Source organism: Penaeus vannamei, chromosome 18 (genome assembly GCF_042767895.1).
Source record: "Penaeus vannamei isolate JL-2024 chromosome 18, ASM4276789v1, whole genome shotgun sequence".
Classification (NCBI taxonomy): Eukaryota; Metazoa; Arthropoda; class Malacostraca; order Decapoda; family Penaeidae; genus Penaeus; species Penaeus vannamei.
Window position 1 is genome coordinate 22,416,346 of NC_091566.1, and position 15,000 is coordinate 22,431,345.

The following is a 15,000-nucleotide window of genomic DNA, read 5'->3' on the forward strand; positions in this document are numbered from 1 at the left end:
GCAGGAAATAACCATCAACCAATATAAATTTGTGAAAAAAATTGTAAAATATTTATATTACAATATTTCATACCAAAAATATGAATGAACTCCCTTAGGATATATCAAAATAGGCCTATGCTAAAACCTGAAAGATGTTAGCTGCAATATATCATCAATCTGCTTTCCCCTTAACCACAGGCCTGCTCCCACTTATCAATATAATTTCATCTATGCCTGATTTACAACTAAATTCTGTTTTGATAGATTAATTTCTACATCTGATTTCCTTCACAATGAAACTTTTAAGAAATAGTAAAGCATTCCAGAAGGGAATTAAGTCTAAGATACATTCATAACTTTTACAAGGGCACAGTATCAATTTTTGTTTATATTTAAAATCTTTTTCTTTATGCTGTATTTTCCATGTATATAATTGGGACCCAAAACATCTTACAAAACTATTCTCACTACCAATGCCAATGATATTTATTGTGCAGTTCTGCTGTACATACTGAGTTGCACATTCTGAATTTCATCGTTTGATTTTAATGATATAAAAAAAAATAGGCAAAACTACTATAATCATGGCCCATATAATTTATGCCATACTTGGGAAGGATGCTCATAAAACAAATATCATTTGTCCTTGAAACTGATAATATTCATTTTGTAAAAAATGTAGTAAACACTGAATGTTTGAATTTTTTATGGCTTCACATTTCCTTCACTTATATAATATATGCATAAAAAGTACAGGCAGGGTGAAATGCTGTATTTGTTTAGATATTGCATATAGTGGTTTGTACATGATATACAAGAGTGAAACATAAATTCACCTCTTTGCATTATAATGTTTTCTGTAAAAAATAACTATTCCTCATCTGCGTCATTATCCACCTCGGTCCCCCTAACCAAAGAGTTTTCACATATAATCTCTTACTTCTCATACTTGCATTACACCAAAAAATGAATGCAATTGACAAATAGCGAAGAAAATTATCTAAAGCAAAACAAAACTTACTCTTCCTCTGTTTCTTTGTTCTTCTCTCTTGTACTTTCTTCTGCCTCATATTCACTGTGGTTTCCATCCTCCTCCACCTCTTCCTTCACCTTAACTTCTCTCCTTGGTTCTTCATCACTGCTGCTGCTGCTGTCTTCAGATTCATCAGCTTCTTCAGGTATATTATCCTCTTCTCCTTCCTCCTCTTCCTTCACCCCTTGCTCTGCCTTTAGCATCTCCAGCTTCTTCTTCAGGTTATCCCTGTGTCGTTCACGAAGTCTGGCCCTAGCTTGATGTGCTGAGGATTCAAATATTCATGTTAAAATCACTTATAGAGGCAGAAGAGATGCAATATTTATTTCCCATAAAAAAATAGGGTAAATATTTTCAATTTAACCTGTGAACTTATATAAGCATAAAGACAAACAGACGGATTCACATATGGGCGTGCACACACGCATGCACACACGCACGCACGCACGCATGCACGCACGCACGCACGCACGCACACACACACACACACACACACACACACACACACACACACACACACACATACACACACACACACACACACACACACACACACATGAAAGAAACCTAGTCATATAAATATTTTCCTGTTACTGGCATAAAAGCAATAACTGAATTAATCATATATGGTGCCATGTATGTATAATCAATATCAGATAATTTTGCATAATTCCTTTGTTCTTAAAGAATAGTTATCTAGTCTGTCAGCTTCTATATGACATATAAGATATAAGTACATTCTAAATTTCAGATTCATACGACTGTAATTACCTTTCAGTTGAGACAAAAGTGACTCCCAGTACCCAACATCAAGACCTGTTGTGGGACCTGACAATTTTGCTTCTATGGTTAACTGAAGTTTATTCAACTCTGCCAGGGACTTATTTTGGAAAACAGCTGATACGTCTGATGCTACAGCAGCGTGGATGCCTTGTCGGTGTGTTGTTGCATCTTCTATTGTGTCGCGTTGACGAAGACGTCTCAGTTCATCTTGCACTATGATAGTTAAATCAGTCCAATATGTCTGATTCATATTCTGCAACCATTTATGACAACAGATCAGAAAATATAACCAATGTCTCCCCTTCAGCAAATTAGAAAAATTTAAGAATCACAAGTAAATATCTTACATGCTCAAAAGCTATTAATTTCTGCACTAAAAGATGTGGCACACACTTCAATACACAACAGTCACTGAAACTAAATTTGCCTTTCCTTACCTCCTTTTCTAATTGCATATAGATTCTTATATCTTCCAGCAAATCCTCTAGATCAACAAGTGTAAGCCCAGTCAAATGCGTGTAAGGTTCATGCATGTCAACTGCTGTCACATCACCTTCTGAGCTGACATACTGCGCTAGAAGATCAATTGGCTTGGCTCGTCCATCCTGAATTCGAATTTGTGACCGCAGCCTTTAGGAATGGAGAGTAATTCACATGTACAAATTAATGAAATACTGACATAGTTACATTTCATATTGAATTCAACCAAGTATATAATTTAGCACTTTGGGGATGGAGACTAATTAATATATTGCATTTCTTTATTATAAATTAACCCATTAGATCCGGTGGCCTCAGTGACTGCATGTGGCCCAAAATATGGGCCTTTAGGCTTACTTGGGTGGCCACTCTCATGGGTGAGTGGCTTGTAGGCAGTTCATACACAATGTTATCTCTTTTCCTGTATAAGCATTTTTTATTTTTTGCCTGTTTTAAAAGTCTATATTGGTCATTTGATTTGCTGTTCCAGATGGCACAAATAGGATCTTGAACATAGAAATGAAAGTAATGTAGACTAGTGTTATTTATGTGTCTATTTATTAATTTTATTATTATTATTCAGTGTTTTGTAACACACCCTGATTGGCAGGAATAAGATCTTATGCACAGAAAGATTGTCCTCCCTGGAGTCAGTGCTCTTCCAGTCATGGCTCACAGATGGTATATTCTAAACTTGCATATTAATGCAAGAACCTCTTCCTAAAAGCCTACTGAGCCTAATCACTCTCCAAGAAATTTTAGGACTTTAGGTTTGCTGTTCCTGTCAGCCTGGCCTTAAGCCAAAATTCTCATGATTGCATGTTCCTATCATCAAGGCTCTCAGCCAAATTTTTCCATGACAGTATGTTCAAGTCATCTGGTACACACACCAAGGTTTTTCATAACATAATGGTAATGTCACCTGGATCTAGGGGTTAAAAAAGGCACTAAAAGGATTACATTTTATACTAAATTCAACCAAGCAATTCAGCCCTTCAAGTAGGTAATTTAGCACTTGAAGTGAAAAGAACAATAGCAAGACCTATATATCTAAAAGCAGATTCATAATAACAATTATTATAATAATATCAATAATAAAGAATTAAATAAAATTAAGTTTTTCTTTTATGAAAATCCCACCTGGCCTGCTCAAGCTGGAACTGATCCTCTTGCTTGGAGAATTGTGAAAACTGCGCAGCCTCCCTCTGGCGTTGCTCCAACTCCATCATCTTCTCCCGCTCTTGCCGCTCTAATTCACGCTCTTGCCGTCTCTTCTTCACTTTTTCCAGCTCCATTCTGTTTTCATCCATCTTGAGGCGATTCTGTTTTTCAATTTCTTCCCTGAAATGGTAAATTTGTGCATAAAACAAAGAGCTGTACGAAGCCTCTCACCTTTCGTTACTGAAAATAGGAATATTGAGGAATCACCACAGTATAAAAATATAAATAATAAAGATAAATAATCAGGTGGAGAATCCCTGCAAATCTGGATTTCTATTGTGTTTATCATAAATACATTATTATTTCTATTTCAACTTGAATCAATTTCTGTACATGCCATACCCAGAGTGAGTTCAGTTTGTTAATTGTACGTTTACATAGATGGCTCCATAAATTCTTAGTCACCAATGCCAATTACTAGTCTCAATTATCTCCCCTGTTTACCCTTTCCTTTGATTTTTGAAAACCTTTTATCTTATCTTATATAGTAAATAGTATTGTTATTGACACTAATAAATAGTAGGTCAATAATAATAACAATAATAATAATGATAATAATGCTAATAATGATGAGGATAATAATAATAATAATAATAATAGTGATAATAGTAATAATAATAATAACAATAATAATAATAATGGTAATAATAATAATAATAATAATAATAATAATAATAATAATAGTAAATAATAATAATAATAAACAATAATAACAGCATTACTATTAGTAATATTATAAAAAAAGAAGGGGAAAAAAAATCACAAAAACTTGAAGGAGAAAATCAGGTGTGGGCTCGTAGCCTATTACCTGACTCCTAGATGGCTTAGCACTTGTGAAGCTATCTATATTTAGATAAATTTCACAGAAAAATACTGTGAGCATCACACTTCCCACGAAGCACTGGGTTAATTAGAGTAGTGAGAAAAAATTAATATCAAAGGTATTCTGCATTTCCATATGTCTTCTGCAATCCCCCATTCCCATTATTTTGATTAGCAATTATATAATCATTCTTTTTGAATGCAACTAATACAACAGAAAAAATTACCTTGGCAGAGTTGCTAAGCCTTCCTTCTCCAGCTTCTTTTTCCACACAAAGGTCTCCAGAAGGTTGTTATCACCATAGGGATTGTCAGCATTGGTGAAATGTAGATACTCACTGTCCCAACCCATCTTTTCCTTTCGTTTCCTTTCCTTTGCTTCCTAAGAAGGGAAAATATTACTTGTGAATATATATAGATAGCAAGCTAGAGAGACAAACTTAAATACAACAAAACAAGCAGATATTATATCTACAAATGATGAAGGTATGTTATTTTCATGTGGGACTTGAACATTAACAGATCTTAGTTGCTGGGTTGTGCAACCAAACTCCTGCAGATACCAATATGAATGAAATAGCAATGACAATCATTAAATCAATAACAAAACTGCTAATAATGATTGACTTAATGGTTAACCCAATGGTCATAGATGGAAGGCTATGCTTGCTATGTCCATGTGTTTTTGATTATTGTGTTCACCCATAGATGGTTCCATAAGTCATCAAGGCTTACCTGTCACTGCTGTTTATTCTGATAACATTATGATAATCATAATTGTATTAATATTAATAACATTTGAAATGAAAAAAGTTTTCCTGCAAATTCAAGGAATAGAAAAATCAGGTGAGGTCACTAGTGTCTACTAATTAACTCTTTAGTGGCTGATCACTTCTGGAACCATCTATCTGTAACAAAATTCACAAAAACCTACTGTTGATATTACATATAACTTTGACCAAAGGTTTCTTGGCCTGTTGCACCTCCTGTGTGATAAATCTATTCTGATTTATGTGGTAAGACACTGATGTGCCTGCTTTGGAGAGTGAATCCACAACCTACGAGTGACAATATATGGCTTCTATATATACTACACGAAAAAGCCAAGTAATTCATTGATAGTTTTCCAGAAAAAAAGGACTAATAATAAGGAATGTTTTGAGACATGTTACGTATCCTAATCAGTTATTGCAATATATGTGGGGTAAAGATAAATAGAGATAAAGGAAAATCAATATCAAGTCATTACAACAGACTCTTTTCTAACAAAAATATTGTAAATGTTCTATGAACACAGAACTTGCATTTTAAATTCTATTTATACAATTCTCAGTTTCTGGCTATTTCATTATGCCTTCTGATTACTATATTCATTAGACTAGTCTAAAAATTTATTGTCTGTATTTCATATTGCTTACTAATTTACTGTCCAGTATTCAAATGAGGTAAACTTTAATATAATTCAATATTTTATTATAATGAAAGAATGGAGACACAATATCAAAAACATATTTAGAAAATAATGATCATATCAGAAACAAAATACCCAAAGATACTGGAATAAGCCTTTGGTCTTGATAAATATTGAACCTACCTTTTTTTGGAGTCTACGCAGTCGTTTTTCAGCTGGTGTCTCCATAGCTTTCCTTGCAACCTTTTCTTTGACCTTTTTGTCTTTTATTCTCTTCCGTTCCTCTGTAAGTCTCTGAAGCAACTTAGTTTCATCTTCTGTGCTCTCATCAGAACTCTCTGAAGATGAAGATGATGATGATGACTTCTTGGTTTTCTTCTTCTTTTTCTTGTGTTTCTTCTGTTTTCTATCCTTGGACAAAGACTTTTCCCTTCTTCTGTCAACAGATTCCTCTGAACTAGATCTTGACTTCTTTTTGAGTCTGCTGTGGTTTCTGTGGTTACCTGTATCACGATCAACTGATAGTGACCTTTGCATTTGTATTTCCCTGCCTCTAGAATTTGACCTCATCCTCTCCCTGCTCCTAGACTTTGACCTCATTCTTTCTCTTTCTCTAGATTTTGACCTCATTCTTTCTCTTTCTCTAGATTTTGACCTCATTCTTTCTCTTTCTCTAGATTTAGACCTCATCCTTTCCCTTCCTCTAGAATTTGACCTATGCCTTTGCCTATTTCCAGCCTTTGCTCCATCTCTTTCTCTGTCCCTTGATGCTGATCGACGATCTCGTTTAAAGTCCCTTCTGTCACGGTGCCTTGAAGGAGACCTTGACCTGGACCTTGTGTGCGAATAGCGTCTGGACCTCTTCTCTTGTGAGACAGATCTTGAACGGGACCTGAAAATTAAATCATATTGTCTTAAAGGTTTTGTAACAAATTTAAAAACATCTGGCAAAGCAAACTTCTGACCACATATATCTGAATATCTCTTTGGTGCTTTGGTTATTAACCCCTTGGAACCAGATGCTTCACTGCCCACATATGGCCTAAAATACGGACATTAGGCTTACTTAAACGACCACTCCGACGGCTGTGTGGCTTGTAGGCTGGGTGCACATGAACATTCATGTGCAGTGACAATGACTCCATGCCTCCCCATTGCATTGTTATATATTTTTTTCTACACAAGCATTTTTAAGTTTTTAGCCATTTTGTAATGTCTATCTTTGTCATTTGATTTGCTTTATTCAATTGGTAATATTCTGTATTCCTTGCAGAGAATATGTATCATCTCTCTAAGCAGTCCATAATTCAGTGGAGTAATATATATATATATATATCTATATATATATATATATATATATATATATATATATATATATATATATATATATATATATATATATATTTTTTTTTTTTTTTTTTTTTTTTTTTTTTTTCTTTTCTTTTCTTTCTTTCTTTTTCTTTTCAATTGTCTGTGATACAATCTGCACCACTGGTCACGACGGGCAGGAATTGGTTCCTGAGCATGGAAATAGTGTCCTCTCTGGAGCCAACAGTCATCAAGTCAAGACATTCTTTACGTCGTGCTCTGTTCAGTGACATTCAGCATGTGCAAACATTACATTGTTATTGTATAAGACTTCCTTATAAATAAGAATGTAAAAAATTGCACCAAGATCTGTGAATGTTAAATATGTACGACTTTGCAGAATTATTTCAATTTAAGGGGAATGTTCTTAAAAATAAGGGGGGGGGGGGGGAAATGAAAGGGAAATTTTTTCTTTTTCTTTTTTTCTTTCTTTCTTTTATTTTTTTAAAGCCTTCTGCACCTTTTGGTACTAAATTTGTATAAATTGCCCAAAGAGAGGCAAAGCCCTCCTTTAAAACCTTTTTCCAGTTTTTCCACATGTGTTGCATGTGTTTCCTATAATTTTGTTTTATTTTTTGGAATATGATCTCATGCAGAAAAAAGGTTATCGTAAGTAAGAGACCATGGTTAATTTTTGCAATTTCCATTAGCTTTCCAATATGGCTAATCTTAAATCGGATATAAACTCTTTGCGAGTAGCGGTAAAGAAGCTCAAAAATTTCAGTTAAAGGAAAAATTGAGAATATTTCTGCTAATTTTCAGAATCTTTCCTTCAATGGAAATTTATTATCTTATTAACTATAAAACTACATGCATTTCTCAAATGCCATTTATTCCATGGAGAAGTCATGACTAGTTCCAGAGTTACAACATAAACTATAATGGTACCTCCGTATACATTAATCTCAGCAACATTACGTATGTGTAAGTGCAGTTAATGCTTGTCTCAGGCCATTTGTATTAATGTTTTCTAGCATCTACATGTGCTTACATTTGCAAACATGTCTATGTTGGTGTCTGTGTACATATAAAATTGAGTACATATCTGTACACATACGTGCATATCTATATAAAAACGTGCATACTCGTACTTGTGTATGCTAATATGTGTACATGTATAAACGTGTGTAAAGGTGTGCAGAGATAACGAGAAACAGTTAGAGTAACAAGCAATTCATAGTTACCAAAGGAACCTTGAATCATTATTTTATTTGTCGGAAATAACTTTTCAGAAAATGCTTCTATTTTGAAATATAAACTCACCACTGTCTCTCCCATGGACATTTCTTTTCTTAATGTAATAACACAATCTGATTAATTATAAGCCTATATCACATGAGTTTAAAGAGGTATTTGACATTTTCTACAGGATTTTCAGTCTTAATATACTTCAGTCTTTTATATTTAGTATAAATTAGACACATTATTAACACACAAATAAAAGTAAAATCTTTGCTAAAGCATGAAAAATCTCACTTTGCAACTGCAATGATGCTTATATCAAAATCAAATAATGAAAAAGACAAAAAACTGTTTAATAATTTTTTTATTTTCTTCATTTTCTTCATCATAAAATCCTCAAATTGGTTGGAATTTGTTATCAAACCCAACTGCCTCCACCAAACTTAGGGACGGTCCCCATATGATGGTACGAGATAACAATGTTTTTGGACCATTAGTTTCCTTGGTGATGCAGCCTTTAAACCTTATTTACATCAAACCAGTGGGATCCCCATTTTATCTAATTTTGCCAATAAATTTTCCACTTTCTTTATCATATGAAACACTATTATTGGCTCTGATTTTCAATTTCACACATTCTCTTGCTTTTTAAAATGCATGGTATGAATGAAATAATCCCCAATTCCCCATGGGATCCCCCAACATTGTTGACAGTGGTCAGGGTCTTCGTCTCCAACAGGTGTGGTCCTGTTGTAAACATTTACCTCGGCTAGAACAGAGCTTTTTTAGTATCTGATCTGGGAATCGACGATTTATGGAGCACAATTTTCAGTCTCTCCCATTTCGGTTTGTTTATGGGTACAACCCTATTGGATACAATATTGGCTGGCTGGGTGTTTGGAAAATATCTCTGTACTTTAAACACAGATTCATCTTTGTCAATGATTTGATTCCACATATTTCAACCCAGCCTGCCAATCATACACTCAATATGACTGCGTCCATAAACAAAATTGAAACGGGAGAGACTGAAAATTGTGCTCTACAAATCATTGATTTCCAGACCTGATTCTAACTCAATTTTCATTATGTGAACATTAATAGTGTATAGAGTACACTTCTCACATCAACATATAATATCAATCTCCTATAAGCTCCGATTTGGCCCATTTTGAGTGCAATTCGGTCTGTTTTAGTGTCCTTATGCACCTGCAAATTTCCATTTTACAGATACCATACTCTGCAATCTGACTGTTGTGGAACAACCCTTTACAGGAAATATAACCTTATGGATATGTTATACTCTATACAGTTACTAGTCAACTCATACCCAGGTTATCTTGTAGCCTAGTCAACTTGTAACCTTGGCTAGGTCAACTCATAACCTCCGCCTGATTTTCATGGGTATCTGTACCTACAGGCATGTACCTATCTTATAGTGAATTTGAACTTTTTTGTGAGAGGTGATCATAATATTTACCCTGCCCTTCATTTTCCAACCTAACCTAACCTGAACCTGAAAGTTACACCAGCCTAAAATGAATTGAGAGTTATTTTAATAAGCATTTCTAATGCCAGACAAATTCTGTCCACGCAAATGTAGTTTTCGGGTACCTTTCCACGCACACTTAGTTCTTTTATAAATACTCTTCCGTGCCTAAAATTCTTTCGACCTTTCAGCGCACTTGTTTCATCATCCATCCGCAGATCTGTGTGTGCAAATGTAGACAAAATGATGTTTTCCGAGCATGAAAAAATTTACTATTCCCCGGGCAAGTAAAATACTCTACAGTCTGGTTCTAAGATACTTTACATTGTTTTTCCTATGTCTAATAACAAACAAATATTGAGTATGAGCATGTGCAGTCTACCTAGCGGAGATTATGAGTTGACTAGGCAGAGGTTATGAGTTGACTACAGTACATGTTGACCTGATACGCTCTATATATATATTCTGGATTTTATGGGGTCTAATCATAATGCTTTCAGGTGTATCAGACATGTATCTCTCAGTTTTTGAGATTATGCAGTGTGCCATTTCAACATGACAGCTAATTAACAGTTTTATCCCTAAAATGTACCTTGTTTTCAAATCTACTAACATCATCTATGACAACTTTCTGGGCTTGAATAGACTTAAATGAGTGGATCAGGTACATCACTGTAGCTTAAAATGTACTTCCTTGGAAAAAAAAAGTTTAGAACATATATTAGGTAATAAACTCGACATAAAAAATGTGGTTAAACACAAAGCACTTACAAAATATTCGACCCAATTTCATACTTTCCTGTCTCTTACAAACTTTAAATCAGTCAACGAAACCCCATGTCAACACATGAACTTACCTTCTCTTATGTTTTCTTCTCTCTCTGCTTCGTGACCTAGAACGGTCATATCTCTTTTTCTTCTCACTTCCCATTCTGCGCCTCAACACAACGTTTCAGTTTGTAAACAAAACCGACTCAACGTCTGCTACGAAGTATACCGGGGGAACGAAAATCCACATTTTAGCTGCCAATTTTTTTATTTTCTATTTTGCTGATAGTAGCTTTGGAGGGTGTGAATATATAATAAAATGAAATTACTCGTTTAAGGATCATATGTTTCTTGGGGTCGAAATTGTGAAATACACAACTAATTTTCACAATACGGTATGAAAGATGGAAAACCAGTTGCGTTTCATTCACTCTGGTTACTATATCTTTTTGTTAGTATCACTTTTATCACAGTGATAATCATTATCATTGTTATTTTAACTGTAATTGTTATTATTATTATTATTATTATTATTATTATTATCATCATCATCATCATCATCATCATCATCATCATCATCATCATCATCATCATCATCATCATCATCATCATCATCATCATCATCATCATTATAATTATCCTCCTCCTCCTCCTCCTCCTCCTCCTCCTCCTCATCATCATCATCATCATCATCATCATCATCATCATCATCATCATCATCATCATCATCATGGTTATTATGATTATCATAATCATGAAAAGCATAATGATAATGAACATGTTAATAATAATAATAACAATGATAATAGTAATAATAATAACTATGATAATGATAATAATAATAATAATGATAATAATGATAATAATAATAATAATAATAATAATAATAATAATAGTAATAACGATAATAATAATGATAATAATAATAATAATAATAATAATAATAATAATAATAATAATAATAATAATAATAATGATAATGATAATAGTAATTATGATAATAGTGATATAGTATCAATAAGAGCAATGATAATAGTAATGACAATAATAATGATAAATATAATGACTATAATAATAATGATAATAATAGTAATAAATTTAATTTGAGTGTTATTATTATCATTATTATTAGTAGTATTAGGAGTAGTGTCACTGTTATTATTACCATCATTGTCATGATTATTATTATTATCATCATCATCTCTCATCATCCTCATTATCACCATCATCATTATCATTACCATCATTACCATCTCCATCCTCATCCTCATTATCACCACCACCACCACCACCATCATCATCATCATCATCATCATCATCATCATCATCATCATCACATCATCATCATCATCATCATCATCTCTCATCATCATCATTATCACCATCATCATCATCATTATCATTACTTTTGTTAATATTATTGTTATTATCACTATCATTAATAGTGTTATCATTATCATTAGGATTATTATCATTATCATTATTGTTACTATTATGGTTATTGCTAGTATTATCATTATTGCTATTACTATTACTATTCAGGTATGATTATCATCATTATTATTACTGTTATTCATATTAGTGATAGTATCATCAATTGTTATCATTGTTGTTGTTATTAATATTGTTTTTATTATTACGAGTAACATCATTATTATTGTCACCTATTATTGATATCATTACCACCACCACCATCATCATTCATTATCACTGTCTTTATCGTTATAATTATTATTATTATTATATATTTGCAATCATTGCTGTCATTGTTATCAGTAATATCTTATTATTATTACTATTATTTTCATAATTATTATTGTTATCATCATTGTGATCATTACTATCGTCATTGTTCTTCTGATTACTATCTAGGTATTTTAATTAACATTCTCATTACCCTTATTATTGTTATTATCATGACTGTTATAATCATCCTTACCATTATTATCATCAATATCATTGTTATCATCATCATCATCATCGCCCTTTCCCGCTTTACTCCTTCCATCAGTTCTCTCCTTTCCTTGCTTGTTCCCTCCACTCATCTCCCTCCTGACCTCTCTTTACTCCTTCCCCTATTTATTCTCCCTGTCGCTTTGCCCTTTCCCCTTTTCTATTCTCTCAGTGCTACGCGTGCATAGGATACTCTTCTCTTCCCGTTGATGACATTTATAATAACTATGTCTGTCTCCTTATCTGCTGTCGTCCCTCCCTCTATTTCTCTGTTATCTTTCCATCCCTCCCCTTCTACGAAATTTTATAAAAAAAATAGGCGTAGCATGTAATCTGCAAGGGAATGTTAACAAGACAGCCACTCGTCGCTTGGTCCTGCTTGGAGTAGCCAGCGAAAAGTGAGTTACCTTGTCCGTTATTCATACATCTATCCATTTTGAGTTATTTCTGTAAATGGAAAAAATCAGTGCTTGTTTGCTACTGTGTTTGTTTTAAATGATTTTTTTTTTGTAAATGGGTGTACAGTGACCTTGAGACTCTAGTGATGAAAGTAAAATAATAGTGTAAACATGGAAAAATCATTAACTTTATCCTTTTATACTATATTTTTCATGTGTCTCGTGTTTTCCCCAACTCGAACTGCAACTTGTCAGATGGCGATAGCAAAATCTCTCTCCGTCTTCCTCATGGCACTAGTTGCCATTGTTCAGGCTAGTAAGTAAAGAACCATCTCCCAAGACCGTTGAATAAATGTGATAATCGTTGAACAATATAAGAACTTATTATTGCTCTTAGAAGCCAAATTCCAAGAGAGATATCCCTCCGAATGTCAAGTCATGTTTGTTTTCTTCCACACAGGTCCCGAACCACAATGCTACACGTGCATAGGATACGACTCTGCTCTTCCTGTTCATGACATGCACAACAACCCATACTGCGTGTCGGAATCCTTCGTGGCTTCGGAGGTGCCGAAATTAAACTCTAAACACGGAATATGCATGGCTTATACTGAGACGAGGGGTGCGTTCCTGGGTTTTCGTTTCGATATTTCCTTTTGATGCACACATACACAAAAAACTCTCTCTCTCTCTCCCTCTCCGTCTCTCTAAATTTCTCTCTCTCTCTCTCCCTCTCTCTTTATTGTTTTTCTCTCTCCGTCTCTCTATATTTCTCTCTCTCTCTCTCCCTCTCTCTTTATATCTCTCTCTCTCTCTCTCTCCCTCACACACACCTTTGTTCTAGTACTCATATTCCTCCTGTTCAACTTTTTCTTTCAAACTCTTCTTTTTCTTAATCTAACCCAGTTTTCTTTTAGATTGAAAAAAAAAAACTTATTCATTCGTCTGTATTTTTTTTTCAACGAAGATTCTCTAGAAATGACGGTGCGATACGGAGAAGAACTCTTCCCCATACCCCATATGTACGTGTACCACAAGGGTTACATCTGCCAAGGAAACCTGTGCAACAGCCGTCCCACGAACTCAGCAGGGACGCCGTTACTCCTGGTGCCTCTCCTGCTGATTCCCGCCGTTCTGCCGCGTCTTCTGGCTTGAGAGGAAGGAAGGAAGGGCGATTCACAGCTGGCCTCTTTATCTCATACATGCTTGTTTTCACTTTAAAAACCCAAAATTTTATGATACTTGATTTATGATACGCATGTATTTACATCAGCTAATACAGATTGAAGTCTTTTTCATGAATAAGACAAATAAGAAAAAGAAGATGGGGTGGGGGAGGGGGGAAAAAGATGGAGGGAAGGAGGAGGGATGAAAGGAAGATGCAGGAAAAGAGGAGGGGTGAAAGGAAGATGGTGGGAAAAAGGAGGAATGAAAGGCAGATGAATGGAAGGAGGAGGGAGCCAACATAAGTGTCATACACAAACAATTATTTATTTTATTAATATCATAGCTTCCCCTACTTGTCACATTTTCTGTTTTAGACAGTTGCCAACCACATCTCGTTTTATTTACCCTCCTTTACATCATCCCGTTTTCTATACTCTCGTCACCAATACCCCGTTTTCTATGACCCTCGTATCAGCCAGCAGATCGATATCTGAAAGGCTATACATGTACAGTCAGAAGAATAACTATCGTTACCTTTACATGAAGAGCTGAACGCAACTTTTGTTAGCCCCTCCCATGGGTAATGTTGCCATATGGGGATCTTTTCACAATTGTCGAGTATCGAGACTAACGAACCAAATATTAGGAGCTGACATTGTATTGTTTCATCTGTTTTTTATTTTTATTTTTTTTATTTGCTTATCTTTTATTATTTGACAATAAAATCAGTATTTTTCATTATTTCACTCTCAGCATGACTTTGGTGGCGAATGAGAACAAATCATTTATCATCATATCCAATACCTGTATAACAAATCAAATGATTAAACTGTTATCAAGTATAAATTGGTATGATGTAAAGCGAAAAACAGTACTGCGTGACCTCTGGTGTGCGTGGTTGTACAAGTCGAGAGCGAGGTTATACGTGCTTCAAATGGATTGG

The 15,000-nt window shown here is 34.3% G+C and overlaps 2 protein-coding genes across 2 annotated transcripts in view; one reads left to right on the top strand and one right to left on the bottom strand.

The window, feature by feature from the left end:
* cactin (cactin, spliceosome C complex subunit) overlaps positions 1-10,764 on the bottom strand; it is a 12,194-nt gene extending 1,430 nt beyond the window's left edge. Inside the window, exons 1-7 of the mRNA XM_027368857.2 lie at positions 10,629-10,764; positions 5,916-6,624; positions 4,549-4,703; positions 3,419-3,619; positions 2,236-2,428; positions 1,787-2,051; positions 1,004-1,280 (exon numbers count right to left, since the gene is read on the bottom strand). Coding sequence (XP_027224658.1) covers positions 1,004-1,280; positions 1,787-2,051; positions 2,236-2,428; positions 3,419-3,619; positions 4,549-4,703; positions 5,916-6,624; positions 10,629-10,702 — 1,874 coding nt within the window. The 5' untranslated portion in view covers positions 10,703-10,764. The remainder of the gene's footprint in view (positions 1-1,003; positions 1,281-1,786; positions 2,052-2,235; positions 2,429-3,418; positions 3,620-4,548; positions 4,704-5,915; positions 6,625-10,628) is intronic.
* A 2,062-nt stretch (positions 10,765-12,826) lies between these two features.
* Positions 12,827-14,744, top strand: LOC113816832 (uncharacterized). Its single transcript, XM_027368847.2, has 4 exons — positions 12,827-12,890; positions 13,146-13,206; positions 13,351-13,512; positions 13,858-14,744. Exons 2-4 carry the CDS (start codon positions 13,146-13,148, stop codon positions 14,043-14,045), a joined length of 411 nt encoding a protein of 136 aa, XP_027224648.2. The 5' UTR covers positions 12,827-12,890; the 3' UTR covers positions 14,046-14,744.
* Positions 14,745-15,000: the final 256 nt, after the last annotated feature.

Bases quoted from the DNA above. Each gene is read 5' to 3' on its own strand.
- LOC113816832 (XM_027368847.2), top strand. From the start codon at position 13,146: ATGGCGATAGCAAAATCTCTCTCCGTCTTCCTCATGGCACTAGTTGCC. The intron at 13,207-13,350 runs GTAAGTAAAGAA...TCTTCCACACAG, and splicing joins AGTTGCCATTGTTCAGGCTA to GTCCCGAACCACAATGCTAC. The intron at 13,513-13,857 runs GTGCGTTCCTGG...TTTTCAACGAAG, and splicing joins GGCTTATACTGAGACGAGGG to ATTCTCTAGAAATGACGGTG.